At 42.3% G+C, this 23,941-nt stretch overlaps 1 protein-coding gene across 1 annotated transcript in view; it reads left to right on the top strand.

Moving 5' to 3' along the window:
• The window catches only part of SHPRH (SNF2 histone linker PHD RING helicase), a 117,226-nt gene that overhangs the window by 83,610 nt on the left and 9,675 nt on the right, over nucleotides 1-23,941 (top strand). Inside the window, exons 21-29 of the mRNA XM_073672687.1 lie at nucleotides 5,326-5,551; nucleotides 7,697-7,840; nucleotides 7,956-8,057; nucleotides 9,459-9,530; nucleotides 11,799-11,987; nucleotides 17,171-17,263; nucleotides 18,574-18,660; nucleotides 22,246-22,424; nucleotides 22,576-22,656. Coding sequence (XP_073528788.1) covers nucleotides 5,326-5,551; nucleotides 7,697-7,840; nucleotides 7,956-8,057; nucleotides 9,459-9,530; nucleotides 11,799-11,987; nucleotides 17,171-17,263; nucleotides 18,574-18,660; nucleotides 22,246-22,424; nucleotides 22,576-22,656 — 1,173 coding nt within the window. The remainder of the gene's footprint in view (nucleotides 1-5,325; nucleotides 5,552-7,696; nucleotides 7,841-7,955; nucleotides 8,058-9,458; nucleotides 9,531-11,798; nucleotides 11,988-17,170; nucleotides 17,264-18,573; nucleotides 18,661-22,245; nucleotides 22,425-22,575; nucleotides 22,657-23,941) is intronic.

Below are 23,941 nucleotides of genomic sequence, written 5' to 3'. Positions count from 1 at the left end.
TTCCAAGCAAGGTTTGCTGTGTTTAGCTTACAAGGGTGGTCAGCTGTTTGGGTCTGACCTCACGGAACTGATTGCTAAGGCCAAGGCAAAAGAAACGGCCTTACCGCAGCGAAGAGCTGTGGCTTCTGCGTCTGGCAAGTCTAGTGCCGGTAGTAGTCGGCGGCCCTTTTGGCCTAGGGGATGGTTCGGTCAGCCCTCTTGGGGATCGGGTCGTCCCTCGTTTTCAGGAAAAAAGACCTCTCAGAAATCCCGCACTCCCTGGAAACAGAACTTCCGTCAAGACAAACGGGAAGCTGACAAAAAGCCCGCTAAGGCGGACTGACGCCAGGGTCTCACTCGAGGGTCCTCGAGTGGGGGGTCGCCTGCTCCAATTCGAGTCGACTTGGGCGTCCCACGTTTCAGACGCCTGGGTGACACGGGTTGTGTCGGCAGGCTATTTCATAGAGTTTCTTTCTCGATCCCCGGACAGATTTTGCCAATCTCGCATTCCGTCAGAGCCCGAGCTAGCTGCCGCTCTACGGCGGGAGGTCGATTCCCTTCTGCAGAATGGTGTGGTGGTGCCGGTTCCGCCGGAGGACTGGGGAAGGGGGTTTTACTCCAACCTCTTTGTGGTCCCCAAAAAGGAGGACAAATTTCGCCCCATTCTGGATCTCAAAAAATTGAATCTGCATGTCCGGACCCGGAAATTCCGCATGGAGTCGCTTCGCTCGGTTGTGGCGGCTCTGTCGCAGAACAATTTTTTAGTGTCAATCGACATTCGCGACGCTTATTTGCATATTCCCATCGGAAGGGCCCACCAGCGCTTCCTACGTTTTTCCATAGGTCAGGACCATTACCAGTTTGTGGCCCTGCCATTCGGGTTGGCCTCAGCACCCAGAGTTTTTACAAAAATTCTGGCACCTCTCATGGCGATCCTTCGAAGGCAGGGGGTTACAATTCTTCCCTACCTGGACGACCTTTTGATTGTGGCGTCCACAGAGGAGGAGGCGGTGAGGGCTCGCAACCTATCCCTTCAGCTCCTGGAGGACTTCTTATGGCTAGTCAATTGGAAGAAGTCATCTCTGGAACCGTCGCAGTCTATCCTGTTTTTGGGGATGCACTTCGACACGGTACGGGCAGTGGTGTCCTTGCCTCCGGACAAGCAAGCAAGTCTTCGTCAACATGTACGGATTATGAAGTCTTCGACAGCAATGTCCCTTCGAAGGTGTATGCGCCTTCTGGGTTTGATGGTGGCGTCAATAGAGGCGGTCCCGTTTGCTCAATTTCATTCCAGGGGTCTCCAAATGCTCATTCTGACCCGTTGGGATCGATCGCAGGCTTCGCTGGATCGCAGTGTCATCATCTCACACAGGGTGCGAGAGTCTCTAGGATGGTGGTTACATCCAGAAGCGTTATCCCAGGGGAAGTCCTTCCTCCTTCCGCGGTGGTCGGTCATAACCACCGATGCCAGTCTGACGGGCTGGGGGTCGTCAGAAGAGTCTGTCCTGCCGATCAACATCCTGGAGTTGAGGGCGATTTTCCTTTGCCTCCAACACTGGACGGTCCCTTTTAAGCGGTCTGCCAGTCCGAGTGCAGACAGACAACGCGACGGCGGCCGCGTATATCAACCATCAAGGTGGGACGAGGAGCTCCAGGCTCATGATGGAGGTCTCTCGGATCATGGTATGGGCCGAGGCCAGGGTTCCAGCCATCTCCGCGATTCACATCCCAGGAGTTCAGAATATCACGGCGGACTTCCTCAGTCGCGAGAAGGTGGATCCCGAAGAATGGAGTCTTCATCCGGAAGTTTTTGCATTGCTGTGCTCCCGTTGGGGAACTACCCAAGTGGATTTGATGGCATCCAGGTTCAACGCCAGGTTACCGACGTTCATGTCCAGGTACAAGGACCCGGAGGCTGTGGCGGTGGATGCTCTAGTGGCTCCGTGGGACCAATTCGAGCTGATCTATGTGTTTCCGCCGATATCCTTACTTCCTCTGGTGTTACGTCGGATCAAACTGGAGAGAGTCTCGGCTATGTTGGTGGCCCCAGATTGGCCAAGGAGGACGTGGTTCTCAACGCTGGTGTCGCTTCTGACAGCGCCTCCGCTTCCACTTCCACTTCGCCCGGACCTGTTAACCCAAGGGCCCATTCGTCATCCGGACCTGAAGTCTCTGCGTTTGACGGCGTGGCTCTTGAGACCGAAATCTTGACCCGTCAAGGATTTTCAGCAGAAGTCATTGCCACTCTGCGAGCGGCCAGAGGTCCTGCTACCACTAGGATTTATCACAAGACTTGGGAAGCCTTCTTCTCGTGGTGTTCGGGTTCTTCAAGGAACCCCAGGATTTTTTCCATTCCCAATTTGTTGGCCTTTTTGCAGTATGGGCTGGACAAGGGTTTGGCAGTTAGCACCCTGAAGGGTCAGGTTTCCGCTCTATGCTTGCTGTTTCGGAAGGCTATCGCCTCGCGTAGGGACGTATGTTCCTTTTTTCGCGGGGTAACCCGTCAGTTTCCGCCGCGGAAGGCACTTGTGACTCCTTGGAGGCTCAATCTTGTCTTGGAGGCTCTTCAACATGGGCCTTTTGAGCCTATGGACTCTGTTAGCCTTTCATTGCTTTCCTGGAAGGTTGCCTTCCTGGTGGCGGTCACCTCTTTGAGAAGGGTTTCTGAGTTGGCGGCTCTTTCTTGCTCGCCTCCTTTTCTGGAGTTTCACCCGGATCGCATAGTGCTTCGCACACGGGGCGACTTTCTACCTAAGGTGGTGTCACAATTTCATGTTAACCAGGATATTGTGTTGCCCTCGCTCTGTTCAGAACCGAGGAATGCGAAGGAACGGGCCTTGCACACATTGAATTTAGTGCGGGCGTTAAAGTTCTATTTGTCTATTACTCAAGGTTTTCGGAAGTCGGACTCCCTTTTTGTGATTCCAGCAGGTCGTCGTCGTGGTCAACGAGCTTCCAAGGACACTATAGCTCAATGGATTCGGTCGGCCATTTTAGAGGCTTACCGACTTAAGGGCGAGCCTTGCCCAATTAAGATTCGAGCTCACTCCACAAGAGCTGTGGGTTCATCGTGGGCTTTTCATCAAGGGGCCTCGGAAGCTCAACTCTGCCGGGCGGCTACCTGGCGCTCCGTCCACACTTTTACAAAGTTTTATAAGGTGGACGTCGGTGCTTCCGCTGATGCTGCCTTAGGACGTAGGGTCCTGCAGGCGGCTGTAGTTTAGGTTATCTCTTTAACTTGTGTTTAGCGCTGGTTGCGCATTTATCTAAGTTGTTGGGAATCTGCCTCTGTTGTTTTTTTCCCACCCTTAATTTCTGGACTGCTTTGGGACGTCCCACTAGTAATGTCTGTGTCTCCCTTCCTTCCATTCTGCTGCTGAAAGACGGATTTTGGTAAGAACTTACCTGTAAAATCCTTTTCAGCGAAGGAAGGAAGGGAGACACAGCTCCCTCCCATGGCAGAAGTGTGTTGTTGTGTTTTCAGATGCGGCGTGACCCTTCTCTGATGGCGGTCATCTGGGCTGGGGTCGGCGCGCTAAGGCTCTGTTCCAGCATTGCCAGCTCATCGCAGTGGTCAGGTCCAGTGAGTAGTACCTGGGACACTGTGGTTTTTTCTGTTATATGCATAACCTGTCTTCTTGCTTTTTTCTGAGTTTTTCAGAAGGGGTTGTGTTGCTCCGCTGGTGTTAATTGCTCTTCCTTAGCTTGTGTACGGACTGGGGAGCTGGAGTAGGAGGAGCCCAAGCTGGAGGGGCCGGTCAACACATTTTTGTAATCTGAGATTTGGAATGGTTTGCTGGTGCTATGTCACATTGGCAGAGTCCGTGATGTGTTTTAATCCTCTTTTTTTTTTTTCCCAGCGGTATGATGAAAAAGCATAGGTTTTTTTGCCACATTTTTTAATTTTTTTTTACCTTTACTGTTTGGGTTAACTAGTTTTATAAATTGGTCTTTCCAGATGCTGCGATACCAAATATGTGTACCTTTTTTGTTTTATTTTTGTTTTTCCAAAAATATGTGTATTTATTGGTGTAATATTTATTGTTCTTTATTTTGTGGTTTGTTTTTTTTTTTTTTTTTTTTTTTTTAATAATTTTTTCAACCTTATTCTTAACTTTTTTTTTACTTTTTTTACTTAGTCCCTCTATGGGACTTTAACTTTTATTACTATGATCACTGGTCTCATGCATTGCAATCCATCAGCACTGCAGTGCATGAGACCTGTAATATTACACAGGCAGTTCTTCTGTTAGACCCTGCCAATAGCTGAGTCTTAACAGGCCACCGTACCTGACACACCAGAAGGTCACTGCTTGACCTCTGGGTGCCATGACAACTATCGTCTCTCTGTGATTTTGTCGCGGGGGTGCCGATGGGGTTCAGAAAGAGAGTCCGCTCCCTGTCACAACCTTCTAAATTCCACAATCGCGATCAATCGCGGCATCTGAAAGGTTAATTGGCCAGGGGGCGGAGTGGGCATCGGCCCTGGCTATTACCGCAGGAGCTCGGCTAAACATTGTAGACAGAAAAAGATTCAAAATGCCGAAAATGCATTTTTTGGGGGTTGCGGCTATACCACAAAAAATGCTGTAAGAAGCGATCAAAATGCCATATCGACCCCACAATGGTATTAATGAAAACATTGTCTCACCTCGCAAAAATAAGCTCTCACACAGCTCCATCAACCGAACAATGAAAACGTTACGGGTCTTGGAAAATGGAAACACAATCCAAAACATTTTTTTTTTTTTTCAAAATTTGGATTTTTTTTCACAACTAAATAATAAAAAAAAACGTGGACATGTTTCATATCACTATAATCGTACTGATGAGAAGAATCATATATCAAGGTCATTTTTACTGCACAATGTACGCGGTTAAAAAAATTCCCAAAAAAACACTTTCGGAATTACATTATTTTTTTTCGCAATTTCACCTCACTTGGATTTTTTTCCCCGTTTTCCAGCACACTATGTGGTACTGGAAAAAAGTACAACTTGTCCTGTAGAAAAACAAGCCCTCTATGAGGACAGAAAAATAAAATAAGTTATGGCTCTTTGAAGAAGGGACGGATAAAACCAAAAAAAAAAAATGGAGATTGGCTGTGTCGGGAATGGGTTAATAAAGATCGGTTACATTCGGTTGCAAGTAAACTTCAGGAATTATTTTTCTAATCTGGATTTTCAAGGTTCACAGCCTCGTCAGGTCTGAGACCTATTTATTATGTTGTTCAGTTTGTATTGTGAAATCAGGTGCAGATCAGGGGATTATTTTTTTTAAATTTATTTTATTTTTTTTAAATAATGCATGTCAGATCATCTTAATCCATCTTAATTTAAATTTCAGTGTAAAAGGACAGACTGCTATTTTTGAAGAAATGATTGAAGAAGAAAATGGATTGGTAGATGATCGTTTACCTAGAACTAGTCGTGGGCTGTGGGCAGCTAGTGAGCTCGAAAGATCTTTGAAAGCCATACTGTCATTTGCCAGAAGTCACCGCATGGACCCCTGGCTCACTGATGAGGGCTCATGCTTCATGGAGCTTTTTGAGGCATGGAAAAAAGAATACAAGGTGAGTTTGTCTAGTTGATTCAATATCAGTAGCTATTGTAAAAGGGTGAGTCCTATGGAGATTTTATCTAAACCACCTGAGATAAACCCTTCTTCTTAATGTAGCACTGGCATTATGGTACATACACGCAGGCTGCACCATTTTTTTGTTTGTTGTTGGCTTTTTTTTTTAAAGAAATCTTAAAATCTGTCTATGTTGTTTTCGATATAGGTGATATAGGTCATAAATATCAGATCGGGGGGAGTCCAACACCCAGCACCCCTACTGATCAGCTTTTATCAGGTCCCATGGCGGTTGGAAGTACTCAGTGTATGGATCTGCAGCTACACAGCACCTATTTTGCATGTATACCAACTTATACTCCAGTTCATTTTCTTTGGTTTAGTTTCAGGTTTCTGCTCTCAGTGCAGGTAACTGTGTGGCCTCCTTTTCTTTGAGCTGGACATTACATTTATATAGCTTCCCATTTGTTGAGTATCCATTCGGGACACTGTCCTGCCCGGCCCTTATTCACATTGACGTCACTTTCACACATGGTAAGGTTTTAATACTAGAGTAGGACCTTCCTGATTGTGGTACACCTTGACGCTGGTGGGATGGCTTTTACACTTTTTTTTTTTTTTTTTTTTTTTTATAGCAAAAACGGTGTTTACTAAGTACCCTGTTATTTATATGCACTATTGCTTTTACTTCCAGCAGGGTATATGTTCATTTTGTTTCTGTTTTAGGTTTTGTCTGTGTAATGGCCAGTGTGAACATGCTCCTATTTTACATGCATAGTCCAGTTAATTTATTTCGGTTTGAAAGGGTTTTCCAGTCTAAATCGATAAGGTCTGCTTTGACTCTGTGTGACTGCAGACTTATGAATCCCCCCAGCGCACGCACGCGCCATACAAGTGTATGAAAGCAAGGCCGCGCCCTTTTGGCTGGTCCCAGCCCAGAAACTGGCAACTCACCGCAGCACACAGTGCATGCTCTGGGGGGATTCGGAAGTCTGCAGTCACACAGAGTGTCAGACAACGAGGGCTGTGGAGTCGGTAAGCCAAACCTCTCACTCCAACTCCGACTCCTCAATTTCCATGACACCGACTCCACGACTCCGACTCCCTCAGACACTGCTCATGTTTAAGTGATAAATTTACTGTAGCACAGATTCATCTCAGCTAAAAGTCTAGACCCTTAGATCAGGAATAGGACAGACATTTATAGGACATTCCATAACTTTCCCAAATTCTTATGAAAAAATGTTCCCCACAAACTGCATTGAACTACTGTACCCAATTTATTATATATTTTAGGAGTTGGAGTCGGTCCATTTTATACCGACTCCGATTCTGATACTCCGACTCTGACTCCATAGCCCTGCGGACAACCCCTTCAACTACACAGCTCTGAACATTGTCTAGTGGCCGTTTTCATGTAGTGCAGCTTATCTTCAGTAAATAGGAGTTGCGTTGCAGAACCCAAGAATATCCACTACATTGTGTTGCACCAACTCCATACACTGTAATCTTCCAATGGCAACGGGACCTGATGAAAGCTGATCAGTTCAAGTACCGTTGGACTCTCGCTGATCTGATATTGATGACCTACACCAAAGATCTTATCTATGAATAACCACTTAACTCAACTTATATATGTGAAGTGGTTGTCCATAAGTAAGATCTTTGATTTAGGTCATAAGTATCAGATCGATTTGAGTCCAAAACCCACTATCTCAACTGATCAGGTGCCATGGGGGTTAAAAGCACACAGTGTATGGAGCTGGAGCAGCACACTATGTAATGGGTATTCTTGGGTACTGCAACTCTGCTTCCATTTGCTAAAGATGAGCGGCAGTACATGAGAACGGACTTAAGACTGTGTTCAAAGTTGGGCAGTTTCAGCTCCATACATGTATTTTAAATCACCATGGGACCTGGTAACAGCTGATTAGTAGAGATGCCTGTTGTCTTTCTCAATGATCTGATATCGATGACCTATCCTTAGGATAGGTCATCAGTATCTTAGTCTCGGATAGCCCCTTATCACATGACTGCTCTCAAAAATATTTAAAAGTATAAATAATTTTGATATGTTTGCAATGAGTTTTATTGGCTTTAATCATGCAGAGTATATTATGTTTTTCTCAAACGGTAACTTTAGCTGCTTCATGAATACTGGATGGTGCTACGTAACCACGTATCTGCTATTGATGAGCTTTCAATGGCAACCCAGCGTCTCCGAGTCCGGCTTCCCGATGAGCCCAAGCCTAACCCTCCTGTTCTTCACATCATTGAACCACATGAGGTTGGTGCATACATACAGCACAGTAGTTTTCAAGTGAAAAAAATGTATCTCTCATCGTATCTGCTTGAAGCTCTTTCATTTCTGTGAAATGCTTAAAGGTTTTATCTATCTGCAGGTGGAGCAGAATCGTGTGAAGCTGCTTAATGATAAAGCTGTTGCAAAGTCTCAGTTGCAGAAAAAATTGGGCCAGCTGCTTTACCTTACAAACTTAGAAAAGGTATTTATGACTAGAGCGACCATCTGCAAATTTAATGATATGGAAACATAATTGTAGTTTGTTGATTTTGTCACTTTAAAGGGGTTTTACCACTATAAATCCATTGTGTGTACAAGATTTTGGAAAAACAATAAACTTTTCAAATGCATTACATTGGCAGAAATGCATCATATTTTTAATGCCGTCTTATCTTTATAATCTAGTGATGTAAGGCTTCTGGTCTGATTAAGCATGCGCAGAAGTTTTCTGCAGTAAATGGGACCAGGGAGCGCACACACAACCCGCTGAGAGAGGAAGTCAGACCGTTATATGAGAGACAGGCAGCATTGTTATATGCAGTTGTCCCTGAGAACGCACAATGAGTGCATCTTCCCTGACTGTGAGTGACAGCTGGCCTGTACTGCACAGACACAGCTTTGTAGAACAGCGCCGTCTGATTGGGACATGCAGAGTACAGGTCAGCTGTCACAGTCACGGAAGAAGCACTTCTCAGTTGACAGTTACAACTGCATATAAGAAGGCTACCTGTCTCTCTCATATAAGGGTCTGATTTCCCCTATGAGCAGAGTTATGAGCGTTACTTATTGTGGATTGGTTGTGTTCCCCTGTCTCTGCACACATCACGCATTTACTATAGAAAATTTGTGCGCAAGCTCGATCAGAACAAGGGAGGCCTGCAACTGGATTTCTATAGCATTAGGCTATGTAGGTATGCCTGTATTAGAAAAATGATGCATTTTGAAAATGAATTGCATTTGAAAAGTTTATTTTTCCAAAATCTCTCACACAGCATGGATTTATCATCATGGTAAAGCCACTTTGTAAGTAAAATTCACTCTTTTCTATGCCTTTTGAACTCCAAATAAAGTTTCTTTCTAAGTCTTGATGAAATCAATACAGCACAGCCTTGTATGTTGTACTAGGCAAGATTTCTGCTTTATTAGCACGTGTAGACACTTAAATAGTGTCACAGATAAAGAAAAGTTCCCTCTGAAGTATGTAGCCAATGGGAACTTTACTGTCATGAATAGAAATGTGAAACTTCCCCGACCAGCAGTGTTATTTGATCACCATGACACAGGAGTTGTAAGAGAAGATGGATACTATAGACACAAACCCTTTATTGATTGTATAGGTTTCTTCACAAGATGTCATAGCCTAAGATTCTATTGTTTTCCAAAGATTGTCGCTCTATCAAAGTTTTATCCTTTATTCTCATTTATCCTTGGGAGTGTGCAGTAATGACAGTACAAAGAGTCAGCAGCAATGTGCTGGCTCATTTCTTTCAGGAAAAACAATCGAGCCAGGCCACGTTATGATGACAATCGAGCCAGGCCACATTATGATGACCTTCTCTTGGTGAGAACCAAAAAAAAACTGAAGTGTTTGTTTCTATTTTAGTCTCAGGACAAAACCAGTGGAGGAGTAAATCCAGAACCTTGTCCAATATGTGCAAAAAACCTGGGGAAGCAGGTAACTTCTGACATGGTTTACTATTTTAATCTTAGCTATTGAGGCAATAAAATATAATTACGGTAAAATGCATATTCTAACATTTTATGCTATTCTTGAAGGGGTGGTTCCATTTCAGAATTTTAGAGTATAGCCAAAGGATATGCCATACATGTCCGATAGGTGCTGGTCCCACCTCATGGACGTGCACCAGTCTCGAGAATGAGCGTCACATGCAATGCATATACGTCCCTCTTCATTTGCTTCTAGGGGAGTTCCAGAATTAGCCAAGCTTCTTGCTCGCTGCATCGATCTGATATATATATATATATATATATATATATATATATATATATATATATATATATATATATATATATATATATATATATATATATATATATAAAATAGTATAGTATAGTATGTTCCCAGAAATGTCATTAAATTCCTTTCTTGTTCTCCATAGCTATATTCATTTATTGATATTTCATTTCAGAGTTGGGATAATTGTTGAAGCAAAGTTCACATTTCGTTACCTGTTCTGGTGCATTTGGTTATTACAGTAATGCCATAATCCATATCGATTATCAGAATTATCCTCCTTATGAAGGGCAGCAAATTTGATAATAGATAAAAGGCGAAGCCACACATAAGCACACAGCATTTTATATTCTGCTCATGTTCTTGAAGAGTAAAAGAGTGGTTAAGTTCCTCACTATTGTCTATTTTTAGTGGATTTTTATTTTTTAATAATGTACTGCAGGATGGTGCTGTTCATCAAGGTGGCTGAAAGGAGCATTGTACTTCAGGATGAGGCTGTATATTTAGGGGAATGAGAGAAGTGATGTGCTGTAGAAAAGGACTATATACTGAATGGGATGAGAGGAATGCCTTGCTGTATAATAGGGGCTGCATTTAGAAAGGCTGGCAGAAGCAATGTACTGCAGGATGGAGCTGTATATTATGGGGGATAAGGTGTGATGTGCTGCAGTAGCAGGTTATATATTAAGGGGTCTGAAAGAAGTAATGTGCTGCAGCATGAAGCTGTATGCCGAGGGGAATGAAAGGAGCGATTTGTTGCACAATGAGGCTGTATATAGAAGGGCTGCGAGGAGTAATGATCATTTATATAGCCAGAAAATAATTTTATGCAGGTAAACGCAGCCTTCATCCTTTTTTCTTTTGCCTACATGTTGGTGATGGGTGTTTTCTTATCTTCACAAACTACTTTTCCCCCAATCTTGTCCTTCTCTGAGTACTTTCTTCTCACCCCACCCCTGTAATTATATATCGTGTTCCCTATATCAAAGTCTGTGTTGCCTTGGCTCTTCCTCGCCTCTGCACATTGTATGTGGGGATCTGCTGCTGTCTGAGATTTTTTTTTTTATTCAGCCATTGTTTAATTTGCCTTCTGCTTTCCAATTGTGTATATTGGGTCTGTATATCGAGGGAGCTGAAAGGGACAATGTGCTGCAGGATAGGGCTGTATATCGCAGTGACTTAGAAGAGCGATGTGCTGCAGGTCTGAAAGGAGTGATATACCGTAGGATGGGTATGACTTCCAAAGGCTGAGAGAAGTGGCAAGCAGCAGGTAGCCGAGCAAGGGAGACGGCAGTATTGTTACCTTTATCTCAGATGACAACAGTAATTGGCAGATCCTCGCAGACATTGTGCAGAGGTGGGAAGAAGACACTGGATCTGGTATTGGGAACACAGAGGAATAGCTTTGGAGTTATGGGGTGAACTGAGGTGAGCACAATCAGAAAAGGGAAAGACTGATGGGAAGTATAGCTTGTGAAGACAAAGGAATGCCGATCACCAAGATGTAAAGAAACCAATGTGCAGGCTGTGCTTACCTGCAGAAAATGATTTGTCTTGCTATATAAATGATCAAATCTGGACTACGTTACGATATTCCAGGTGTTTTGGTTTTTTTTAGGTTAGCCATTCCTTCTCCAGTCATCGAGCAAGAAGGCTCACATGGGCCCGCTCCACAATTGCTGACTTTCCATGTATAAAATAGTAGCCTAGAAGCTTTGTTTTGCTAGGACTCGTTATAGATCTTTCTTTATTTTTTTGTTTTTGGATTTTTTTTTATCTGTATCCTATCATATGCACAAGACAAAACAACTGAGGCCTCCTTGTCTTCCTCCAATTGTTTTCTTACTTTTGTCTCTCGCTCTGTATCTGTTTTCCATTATTATTACGCCTATATGACATTACATTTTGATGATTAGGAATAGGAAGTACAACCATTACAACTGCACCTTTTTTTGTTTTTCTCCCCAGTGGGCAGTACTGACATGTGGCCATTGCTTCTGCAATGAGTGTGTAGCGATCATTATCGAACAGTATAGTGTTGGTACGAGAAGAAGTGCTATTAAATGTGCTATATGCAGACAGACCACATCACACAAGGAGATCTCCTATGTGTTCACAAGCGAGGCTGCAAGCGAAGAGAAGGACATTCCAGTAAAGGTAGTGTATACAAATCTATTGTTATTTAACTATCTGAGAGCGAAAGTTCTGAATTAATATTTGAATTAGTTTTGTGTATTTTATTAGTAGAGTAAAGAAGAATTAGGAGTGATATAAATACCATAGTTGTGGATGTGTGACTAGATCATACATCATTACACTGCACTGCATACTCATATATCTGACCAATGTCAATGTAACTTGGTGTGTATGGAAAGGGGAACACAATTTAAGATGTTTTTTTAGCAGTCCTCCATGGTCATAAAATAATGAAACGTTAAATATTGTGAAAAATATACATTTACTATTTTTCTTTACATCTTCCCCCAATATCAGGAAAAAGATTACATAAAAATGAATCTCCATGGATTGCGAAAAAAGAGTCAAACATTCTTTGAATATCCAAATAAGAAATAACTTTATTGCCATTAAAAGCGCATGTACAATAAAACTCGAAAATGTCCCTAGACAGGAAGGGGGGGAATATAGTCCGGTCATGAATTGGTTAAACAATTGCCCTATGTATGTGGATGCTAATTGTCAGTATGTAGAACAGGTACATTATATCACACGTTAATGCATTATCCTGGATGTAATACCAGAACAGCATTAACCCCTTGGGCTTCTGTTTGTCGTTGCAGTGGCTGCTATAGCTACAGTTTTGTCAGATGTCCAGGATTTCAATGTACTGTAGAGCTTAATGATCATTTGCAGAGAACCTGGAAGACAATCAGTAACTATAGCAACTAGAGAAGGAGTCTGGACCAGTGCAGAACATTCTGATCTAAAGCCGAGAAAGGAAAGCAGTTTAGGGGTTCACCCATAGTAATAAGAATAGGACCTGCTGTCTATCGGCTGTGTGCAGGAACCCTCTGACTCTACTCCAACAGGAGAGAAGGATCGACAGGAGAGAAGGATCGGGTAATTCAGTTGCGTCAACCCTCTGGTTCCCTCTTAACTAATCTTCTGCCAGTCTGCTCCAACCCCACTGAAAAGATATGAACGTTCAACCGAGCCATATGGTGTGCTGGCTGACTGCTATCACATGTATACGGCCAGCGTACTAATATAGATAGGGGTTAGTAGTGACCTAACAAAATGAGCAAACTGTTTAAGGGTATGTGCACATGGCATCTTATAGACGCCAGCATACCCACTGAGTTATCAACTGAGGAAGACGCTACAGAAAATGCTGGTGGTGCTTTTCCTGAACTGTCTTCAGTGGCGTTTTCTTGGCGGCTTTACTGCAAGTGATTGAAGTTAAAAACACAAAATGTGAGCTTTGTATAAGTTGGTATACATGCAGCACATAAATTCATGTTTCACAACGGCCATGAATCAGAAAAACCTACAAGAAGCAAAATGAACATAAACCCTGCTGTAAATAAATAAAAAGCAAGTGCATTTAAATAAAATAGGATTCTTAGTAACACTGTTTTCTATCAAAAATAGTATGAAAGCTATCCCACCAGCGACAAGGTGAACCCATTCGGGATAGAACCTACTCTGTCTAATATTAAAAACCTTACCATGTGTCAAGGTTGACCTCTGTCTGCCCTTATTCACACAGAGGTCAAGTGATTGAAGTTGCATATGTTCAGGTTTTATTTTCTATTTTTCCCTTGCTGAATTCGCCTGTAAGGCATTGTGTGCACATCCCTTTATTAAATTAAATTCTGGCATGTTTCTTTGCACACCATGACATACCTGTACCCTATGGTGACAATTATTTTTTCACACTTTCACACTTTTTACAGTTACAGCAGAAGTTTAGCTTGAACTGACAGGCCCCCCTGTAATTGACGGGATCAAAGATGAGGACTATCACAGTTGTTTAATCCTTTAGCTGCCACAGTCAACAGCCACTGTAGAACCTCAGGTGTTTCAGAGACCCTCTTTCAGCCTTTCAATTCCAACATTGCAATCTTCAGCTTTATTCATTTTCAGAGCCCCTGAGATGCAGGTTATATTTCTTCTGCTCCAGACCTTATTCTTGTACAGTTGCTTTCGACATTACTTGGATGCTTCATTTTTGTGCTGCCTTTTGCTTCTGCATACATTCATACCGATCATGCATGAATAAAAGTCATGTATGCAGAGCAGCAAGATGAATGTGTAACTCCTGCTGCATTCACCTTGATGACTTTGTCTTGCATATCGAGTGTTTTTGGCAACTTGGCCAGAAACAGCAGCACAGGCTGCCATGTAAAAGAGTTGCGCAGACTCCACAGAACAAATAGGTAGAACAATTTGATGCATCACAGAGTGAATTGGATAATGGTAGTACATAGAGAAAGCTAAATCACAGAAAATACTACTAATATAGAAACATTACTTTATTGAAAAATACATTAAAAAGATTGTCAATGCAGTTTGTTTTCAAACTCTGCTTTACTTATCCTCCCTGGGTTCAGGGCTTAGTCTCCACCGCTGCTCCCAGTGTCTACTATTGTCTGCAGCGCTGACGTTGCGTCAACAGTGCGCTCAGTGGCTCTGCCTAAAGGCCCCGTCACACTTAGCGACGCTGCAACGATACGACCTGTCAGGATCGTTGCTGCGTCGCTATGTGGTCGCTGGTGAGCTGTCAAACAGGCAGGCTCACCAACGATCAGGGGAGCAGCGACATCGTGGAAAGAATCTTTCCACGATGTCCTGCTCCTGGTTACCAGCCTGCTGAAGCAGGAGCAGGCTGTTAACTATGGTAAACATCGGGTTACTAGGGGCACACGCGCTCCTAGTAACCCGTTGTTTATCATGGTTACCACTCTGCTACGGTGAGCGGGAGGTTACCGCTCACTTTAGCAGGCTCGTAACCATGATAAACAGCGGGTTACTAAGTGCGCGTGGGCCCCTAGTAACCCGATGTTTATCATGGTTACCAGCCTGATCGCTGCTCCCGCTGGTCACACACAGCGATGTGTGCTGACCAGCGGGAGAGCAACGACCAAAAAATGGTCCAGGACACTTTGCAGCGATCAGTGACCTCACAGCAGGGGCCTGATCGTTGCAAAGTGTCACACATAGCGACATCGCTTGTGAGGTCGCTGTTGCGTCACCAAAACCGTGACACAGCAGCGATCTCGCTAGCGATCTCTCTATGTGAGACCGGGGCTTAAGTTGACAGCACAAACCACCGAGCTCGCTGATCGGCTGCAGTGCTATCGAAATGAGTCACTGTAGTGGACAATAACAGACTCCGGGGATAGCAGACATACAGCGCTGGACCCCGGCAGGATGAATATATCAGTTTGTTTTTTAAAAACAAACTTCAGCAAGAGGAGAGAGGTTTCCGATATTGGAAAACCCCTTTAAGATGTATGTGCCTAGTGGAATGTGGATTAAATGACCATAGGATGGAGAAGAAGCTCATGGACACCTTAGGCTCTACCAGGAAAATGGAGACTTATAGTGCTTAATGTTTTTCTATTGTGCAAAAATAACGCTTTTCCATTTAATTAAAACACAGACGGGCATGGTGATAGATACAAATATATAAAGAGGAGAAGGGCATAAACCACTGAGCCAACCTGCATCAGGGTCCGAGTGTAGGGGGGTGAGAAATGACAAGGCACAAGAGTGTAAGTGCTGAATGTATGACATTACTAATAATAAATGATGGATAATAGATAATAATGGCCCCAAACATAATGGCAATAACACACAATAACAGATTGAATAAAAGTGTGTTTATAATCAGGCGTCTGTGATGCTGACGGACTTTTAAAACTGTGATTAAATTCCTAAACTTGTTATTACAAAACATATCTAAAATATATAATTATGTTAAAAGTAAGATTAAAAAGTGACACTGGGTTCTCTCTTTCTGTACCACGATAAAAGCTGCAAAGTCATATGCGGCATTAATGCCATTCAGGTATTTTATTTATTCATTTTACAAGCTCATATAGCTCCATTAATTCCACATTGCTTACAGATCTCCTTGTCAATGGGGACCATTGGGGCTTACAATCTAAATTCCCTATCAATATGTCTTTGGAGTGTGGGAGGAAAGCGGCGTACCTATAAGAAACTCCTTGCAGATGTTGTCCTTGGTGGGATTTGAGCACACGACTTCAGCGCTGCAAGGCAACTGAGCCATTGTGCTTACTACTATCCCTATTATAGATGGAGATAGGCTCTGAGCCAGTAACTGGGGATGGACACAGTAGCTTAGGGATAGGAGGCTATATAATAATATAAGAAGTACATAATATAGAATTAGATGACCTGTGGACAATGTGTGAGCTAACCTCGCCTATAAAACCTGGGCATGTGGATGGTGCCACATACTAATGAGACGTTTGAAGTCTTTGGGCATATCTAAGAGAAATTGGGCCTAATAAGAGTATGAATGGCTTGAATAAAAAAAGAAAGCCAATAATGGATTTTCCTTGGTGGAAAAATGAGAGAGGGGAGCGCTTTCTGAGCGTAATAAGTTAAAACTATTAAACCAATAGTAGAAAATATTCTCCCGTGGCAAAGTTGTTCTATAGGCACAACTCCAATTACACTATAGTGGAGTTCAGCGGGTGCAGCCAACCTGGTATACTCTGGAAATCCTCCCCATGGGGCATCACAGCGGAGCTGAACAAAGGGAAACAAACCAGATAAAGGGTGCCCCCGTCTAGATAAAAAGGCAAATGGATCCGATAACCACAGATATAACAAAAGTATTCTGTAAAAAATACTTTTTATTAAAAAATACTACACGTCACATCAGGTTTATTAAATAAAAGAAGAAAAGGCTTGGATTCACTAGATGGTAATAAATTGTAAAGAAAGGCTTTTGACCCCCCTCCACACAGACCCTGGCCCACAATTGTGCATCTTCACATCATACCCGGTGAAATGTGTTGAGTTGATGGAACTAGTTTACCACTTCTGATGATTTTCAGACATGTATTGCAATGTAATATTGTATGATATGTAATTATTCATACATTGCATTGTCCTCTCCTATCAGTCAAGATCGAATGACACTTGGAAGCAGATCAGCAGCTTTGTATGCCATGTGTTATGCAATGCTCTGTGCATGAATAGATTTTTATGTGCCTTATACATGTGTGTGTGTGTATATGTATATGTTTTTGAAGAGGTTTCACTTTATTTTGAGATAAATGTGAACTTATTATGATAATAAGAAGAATAATTTGTAATAAATGTGATTTGCATTTACTTTAAAGGGGAGTCATTCCACAAAAGTTGAGGCAGTTGTCAGAACACTTATGAAAATCCAGTCTCTGGATCCAGGTGCAAAATCACTGGTCTTCTCTACAGTAAGTGTTTGTACTAAATTCCAGCTGCAAAGAACCGGTCACTATGACAGATTACATGGTCTCTTCTCCGATAACAGCCCTGATAGTGGTCATGTTACCTGTGGTGCCTACATAGAGCCAGTATATTGCTTTCTGCAATTAATTTAGCACTTTTTGAGGGCTCCTTAGTGGGTTTAACGTAACTATAGTGTAAGTCCATTAGCTTATCAGGTAAATATATAGGTGTGTCATTGTCACAGATTCTCTTTAATATGCTGTTTTGGGGCAAAATAAATATTAAAGGGATCGTGTTAACTGATTCATGCTGCCCAAACGACGGGAAGCATGGCTCAGAGCTCAGCTGCACGATTGCAGCTAGGTATATTTTTCTCCAAAACGTTCCTGGATTTCAGACAAATTATAGACAATCAGGGGCCGGGGACAATAGGGAGAGGCAACACTAGTCCTGGACAGCTTCTCCCAGTGCCACACCAAATGTAGGAGCTGCAGAGCACTGTCTGGGGGGATGTCAGATTGGAAACTGCTGATGCTATCTCATAATCAGCTGAAAAGCCACTCCAGCATGGAGCATCAAGGTGCTAAAAACTTCATAGGTTAGGTTTCCACCCACTTACAGGGAAATTGGGGACTTGGGACCCCGCTATGTAAAGGAAAAAATCCAATGGCAGCTAAGAAAGGACAGCTTAACATTGTGCCTAACAGTATGTTCATCCGCTGGGGCAAAAGAAACCCGTATTTTTCCATATATAAAATGTGTGTTTTCAGTGTGACCTGCTTTGTGGTTAAGGCTATGTTCACATACTTTGGGTTTTGCAGTGTATTTTGCTGCAGATTTTTATGCAAATTTTCAGCTGCTTTTTGCAGTACCAGCAAAGTCTATGAGAAACCAGAATTCTCTATTCACACGTTGCTTTTTTTTTGCTGCGTATTTTCTGCCTTGCTTTCGTTTTTGGAAACTAGAGCATGTCACTTCTTTCAGCAATTTTGCAGCGTTTTTTCACCCATAGGAAGTAATGGGTGGTGAAAAAAACGCAGCAAAAATGCAATAAAAACCACACCAAAACCTGCCAGAGAAAAGTTAGCAGCAGATTTGCAACAGAAAAAAAACACAATGTGTGTGAACATAGCCTAAGTGTGTGGCTGATAAGTGCAAGTGATCTTGTTTGGGATATGTAGGCATTAATGCAGACCTTCCTATTATGTACTTTTACCTGTCTGCCTCTTACTTTGCTTATCCCAGTAATACTCCTTTCTGAGCAGTAATGCTTGTCATGTCAATATACATTGCTGAATTTTATATTTCTCTCTAGTGGCTGGATGTATTGGACATTATTGCAAAAGCTCTGCAGGACAATAATATGGTCTTCTCTCAGATCAATGGGATCCAGAAGTTTCAGGTACTGAAAATCCTTGACTGCATTGTAGTGAGATGGAGAGCCAAAGGATTAGGGGAATGAGAGAAGAGATGGGGGCGAGAAGAGATGTTTAAGGTGCCTGTTATTATAATGGTAGCAAATTTGGGAGTTGTGTTTTTTTTTGTTTGTTTTCTTTACTAATTTTAACCCCATCACGACCTTTGACGTAAGTTTACATCATGGTTGGGAAGGGGTTCACAACCTATGACGTAAACTTACGTCATCGTGATCGTGTGGACAATGGAGCTGTGCCCGCGCAATCGCCATCTGGAGCTTGTCGTAAGTTATAATTGAGCTCCTGCTGTCACGGCCAGGAGCGGTGCCCGCACCTCCCCAAGCCATTTAACCCCCTAAATGCTGCGATCGATATCAATCACAACATTTAGGAGATGGAGGAGGCTCCCTCTCCCTTCCGATCGGCGCCATCATGAGGACCCGATGGTCGTCATGGCTACCCGAGGTCCTCATTACCTCCGGATCTGCCAGCTACAACAAGCCTGTCAAGCCATGCGCAGAGCATGACATACAAAAAGAGAACACAGCAGCATCCTGTATGGGCCAAGATATTTGCAAACACTGGAAACATGAGATCTAAACTACATTGTTGCTAAATAAATTGTACTTGCAAAAAATGAAGGTTCTTAGCGCATAAATTGGACAATCCATGTATGCCCATCAACCACGGCAAGGTGACCTCCTTCTGATGGGTCCCTATCTTCATGCCTCTCAGGCAATAAGCCTACAATTTTAAATGGGCAGGTAGGAACCAGCATTAATTAGAAGCACCCTAAGGCTGATGGGTGGAGTGCACAGTCAGAAAAGGAGGCACTCACAACCTCCAGTGACTAACTGCAAAAAACCTGACCAGCAGCTCTATATAGCGTGAAAAGATGCACGCTGCAATGACTGCATAACATACAAAAAGAGAACACAGCAGCACCCTGTATGGGCCAAGATATATGCAAATACTGGAAACATGAGATCTCAACTACATTGATGCTAAATAAAATGTACTCGCCTGCCCATTTAAAATTGTAGGCTTATAGCCTGAGAGGCATGTTTGCTCGTTTAAAATTGTAGGCTTATATAGGATAGGGACCCATCAGAAGGAGGTCACCTTGCCGTGGTTGATGGGCATACATGGATTGGCCAATTTATGCGTTAAGAAACTTCATTTTTTGTAAGTACATTTTATTTAGCAACAATGTAGTTTAGATCTCATGTTTGCATATATATTGGCCCATACAGGCTGCTGCTGTGCTCTCTTTTTGTATGTTATGTAGTCATTTCAGCGTGCACCTGTTCACACTATATAGAGGTGCTGGTCAGGTTTTTTGCTTTATTCGCAGAGCATGATCTAAGAGGCTTTAGTCAGTGCAGCACTAACAGGTATAATGCATTGCAATTCATTTATACCAGCGATCAGAGTAATAAAAGTTAAAGTCCCATAGTTAGACTAAGTAAAAAAGTAAATATAAAATTTAAAAAATAAAAAAAAAAATTATACCAATAAATACATATATTTATGTAGAAACTATAAAACTGTCACACTAGTTAACCCCTTCAGTGAACACTGTAGAAAAAAAAAACGTGGTAAACAATGCTTTTCCATCATACCGCCAAACAAAAAGTGCTATAAAACGCGATCAAAAAGTCGATTGTAAATATAAATGGTATCACTAAAAACATCATCTTGTCCCGGAAATAACAAGCCGCCATACAGCTCCATCAGCGGAGAAATAAAGAAGCTATAGCTCTCAGAATATAGCGATGCAAAAAATGTTTTTCGAAAAAATGTTTTTTATTGTGTAAAAGCGCCAAAACATAAAAAAATTATATAAATGTAATATCAGTGTTATTGTACTGACCTGAAAAATAAATTGTATCTTATCACTTTTACCACACGGTAATGACATAAAAAAAAGCTAAAAAACAATTACTGAATTGTTGTTTTTTGTTCATTCTGCCTCCCAAAAATCGGAATAAAAAATTATCAAAAAATGTTATGTGCCTGAAAATGGCACCAATAAAAACATCAACTTGTCCCAAAAGAAACAAGCCCTCACATGACTTTTTTGGCAGAAATAAGGAAAAATTATAGCTCTCAGAAAATGGCGATGCAAAAAACTTTCTTTGTAGAAAAAAAAAGGTTTTTTAGTGTGTGATTGTAGCCAAACCTAAAAAACCTATATAATCTGTAATCACACCGACCTAAAGAATAGCCATCTAATCACTTGTACCGCATAAGAAGCAGCGTAAAAAATAAATGAAACTAATTCTTGACCTGGTTCGATCTGACAATGGAAATATAGGGGGCTTCCATGTTACTCGTAGTACAAAAGCTCTGGAAAACCAAAATGGCTCCTCATCCCCCCAAAAGAAATCCAGCTAATTCTGCGTTCCCAAATCCTAATGCCCTCCTCACTTCTGAGCCCTACAGTGTTACTAAACCACATTTAGCGTCCACATGTTTAACATTTCTGTAGCGATTGCAGCCTGCCTAATTTATGGGGTCCATGTCTCCAGAAGCATGTGCTGGTCACTACAACGTACTGGTCACTGCAACGTACTGGTCACAATTACTCAGCAACATCCACTGCTGCTTCTTTCTGGCAAACACCCATGGACTCAAATGACCACTATGCCTGTAGATAAATTCCCAGAGGGGTGTAGTTTCCAAACTAGGGTCACTTGAGGGGGTATTCTGCTCTTCTGGCACTTAGGGACTCTGTATATGGAGTCTGCAAACTATTCTAGGAAAATCTGTGTTCCAGGAGGCAAATAGTGCTCCGTCCCTCCCTAGTGTCGCCGTATGGCTAACCAGTACTGTACAGCCACATATGGGGTATTTCCACATTCAGCAGAAATTGTGAGACAAATTTTGGTGTCATTTTTACCCATTTCCCCTAGTGCAAATGTAAAATCTTGGGCTAAAACAAAATGTTTGTGGTAAAAATCAAATTATTTTTTCTTCACTGCCCAATATTATAAAATTGTGTGACATACCTGTGATGTCAATATGATCACTGCCCCCCTAGATGAATTCATTGAGAGGTGTAGTTTGTCAAATGTGGTCTCTAATGGGGGGGTTCTGCTGTTCTGGCACTTCAAGGGTTCTTTGTACCGGAAACCATAACAACAAAATCTACAAATTGTTAAATTTGGCGTGGTCATGAAGGTGAAGACAGGCTGGGGGATGAAGGGGTTAAACAACCCAACCACATTAAAGTTTAAGATGGGACTTTCATCTGTTGTATGTTTCAGACATAAGTCACTCAAGGCTATTATTCTTAGATGTCAAATGAAGCTCCTGAAATGTGGCCACAGTATGAGGGTTACATTTTAGGATTTTAGGATTGATAGTATAATTGAACGAATAGCTATTGCTTTTTCGATAGATTTCCACTTCAATTCGTCTGACTTTCTGCATCCAGAACTTTTGTCACATTGATGGGATTGCCATGTAATACGTGAAGAATCCAAATAGTTGCTCTAGAATCCAGTGAAGCGTAGAAGAATGGCAGACAAGTATATTAGCACTATCTCAAATATCTTTTTCTTTACCAGGAAAATCTTTCAGCATTTAAGTATGATCCCAAGATCAACATTTTACTTCTTCCACTGCACACTGGATCCAATGGGCTGAATATCATTGAGGCTACTCATGTGCTCTTAGTGGAGCCAATTTTGAATCCAGCACATGAACTTCAGGCAATAGGCCGTGTGCACAGAATTGGCCAAGAAAAGTAAGTTTTAGGGTTTTTGATTTGCATGTATTGTCGTTTGCTCGGTAGGAACTGTTGTAACGCCTATTCACATTATTTTCTTAAATATATCTGTGAGGACTTTTTATTTGTCAAATGATTCTAAAACGTCCATTTCAACTCTTTATTATAGGGCTACAATTGTTCATCGATTTCTGATTAAAGCAACAATTGAAGAAAGGATGCAAGCAATGTTAAAGACAGTTGACAGAAGGTATTTCTAATTCTGTTCATTCACGGCACTGAAATCTTTATTGTATTATACTGTTTGGTTTTAGTTAAGTCTACTTAATGTGCATCTCATTTTCTTTTTTTTCGGTCAATCACTTTTTTATCATGAAACCTGTCAAGCGATTCATGCTGCCTAAACCAAGGGCAGTGGTATATTATTCTCTGAAACGCTTCAGGGAAAGTAGTAATTAAATATCTGTCCGGCTCTTCCCAGCACCGCTGCATGTGATTGACAGGTCTCTCCTAATGTACACGCCAGGAAGAGACCTGTCAGTTGCCTGTGGGGGCACGGTACTAGAATGCTCTTTGGCTATTTTCTCTGGCTGTATCTTTTCATGTTTTTCTTCTTTGAAATGCTTTATTTAATGGCCACTATAAAAAAGACATACTGGTTTTCATTAACCCCTTTCCACACTAGAACGTGAATTAAGATCCTGGGAAGAGATCCGCATGTGTGGAGCGGGCTCAGGAGTTGAACTCTTCTCACAAGCTCACGCGCGCTTCTGGTGTCTGCTATATTGCATAGATAGCATTAACCTCTAACAGTCACGGCTGGAGCTGACCTCCGACCATAGATGTTAACCATTTATATGCTAATGTCAATCTTTGGCAGCAGCGGTCAAATGGACATGTGCCAGTGGCTCTCGTTAGCTTGATGGGGGTCTGCTAAAGATTCCCGTCGCTGGCATTTGTCTTCCTGTGAAGCTTATGCCAAGTATGTTATGTAACTTTTTTAGTCTGAAACACTGAGTTTAAGGGTATGTGCACACGATGCAGAAATGAAGCAGAAAATTTCTGCATCATTTCTGCATCTCCCTGGCAGAAAAAACACATGCAGATTGTGCATGCGTTTTTCCTGCAGAATACATGCGGATCCACATGCAGATTCACATGCGTTTCCGCATGCAGATTGACAAGCGCTTTCCAGGCGATGTTAGCATCACCTGGAAAGTGCTTGATAACTAGGTCACACTATATAAATCCATGCAAACAGCATGGATTTATACAGTGTGAACCGAGAGCGTGTATATACTTACCTCCGATGGCCCGCGCTGTCCTGCTCAATCTGTTCTCCCGGCTGCCGGCAACTTTGAATTGAAAGACCTGCCGACGTCAGCGTCACGTGACCCGTCACATGACTCTGACGTCACCGCAGGTCCTACAACTCACTGCAAAGTGCCGGGAACCAAGCGGGAGCGCTGCGCGGGCCGACAGAAGGTAAGAATACATTATTTTTTATTTTATTCTTCTTTTTACAGCTTTTTTAA

Source organism: Phyllobates terribilis, unplaced genomic scaffold, assembly GCF_046119375.1.
Source record: "Phyllobates terribilis strain yellow unplaced genomic scaffold, ASM4611937v1 Scaffold_3__8_contigs__length_932513732, whole genome shotgun sequence".
Classification (NCBI taxonomy): Eukaryota; Metazoa; Chordata; class Amphibia; order Anura; family Dendrobatidae; genus Phyllobates; species Phyllobates terribilis.
Note: the sequence above shows the minus strand (reverse complement) of the source record. Positions and strands in the feature narration are given on the sequence as shown.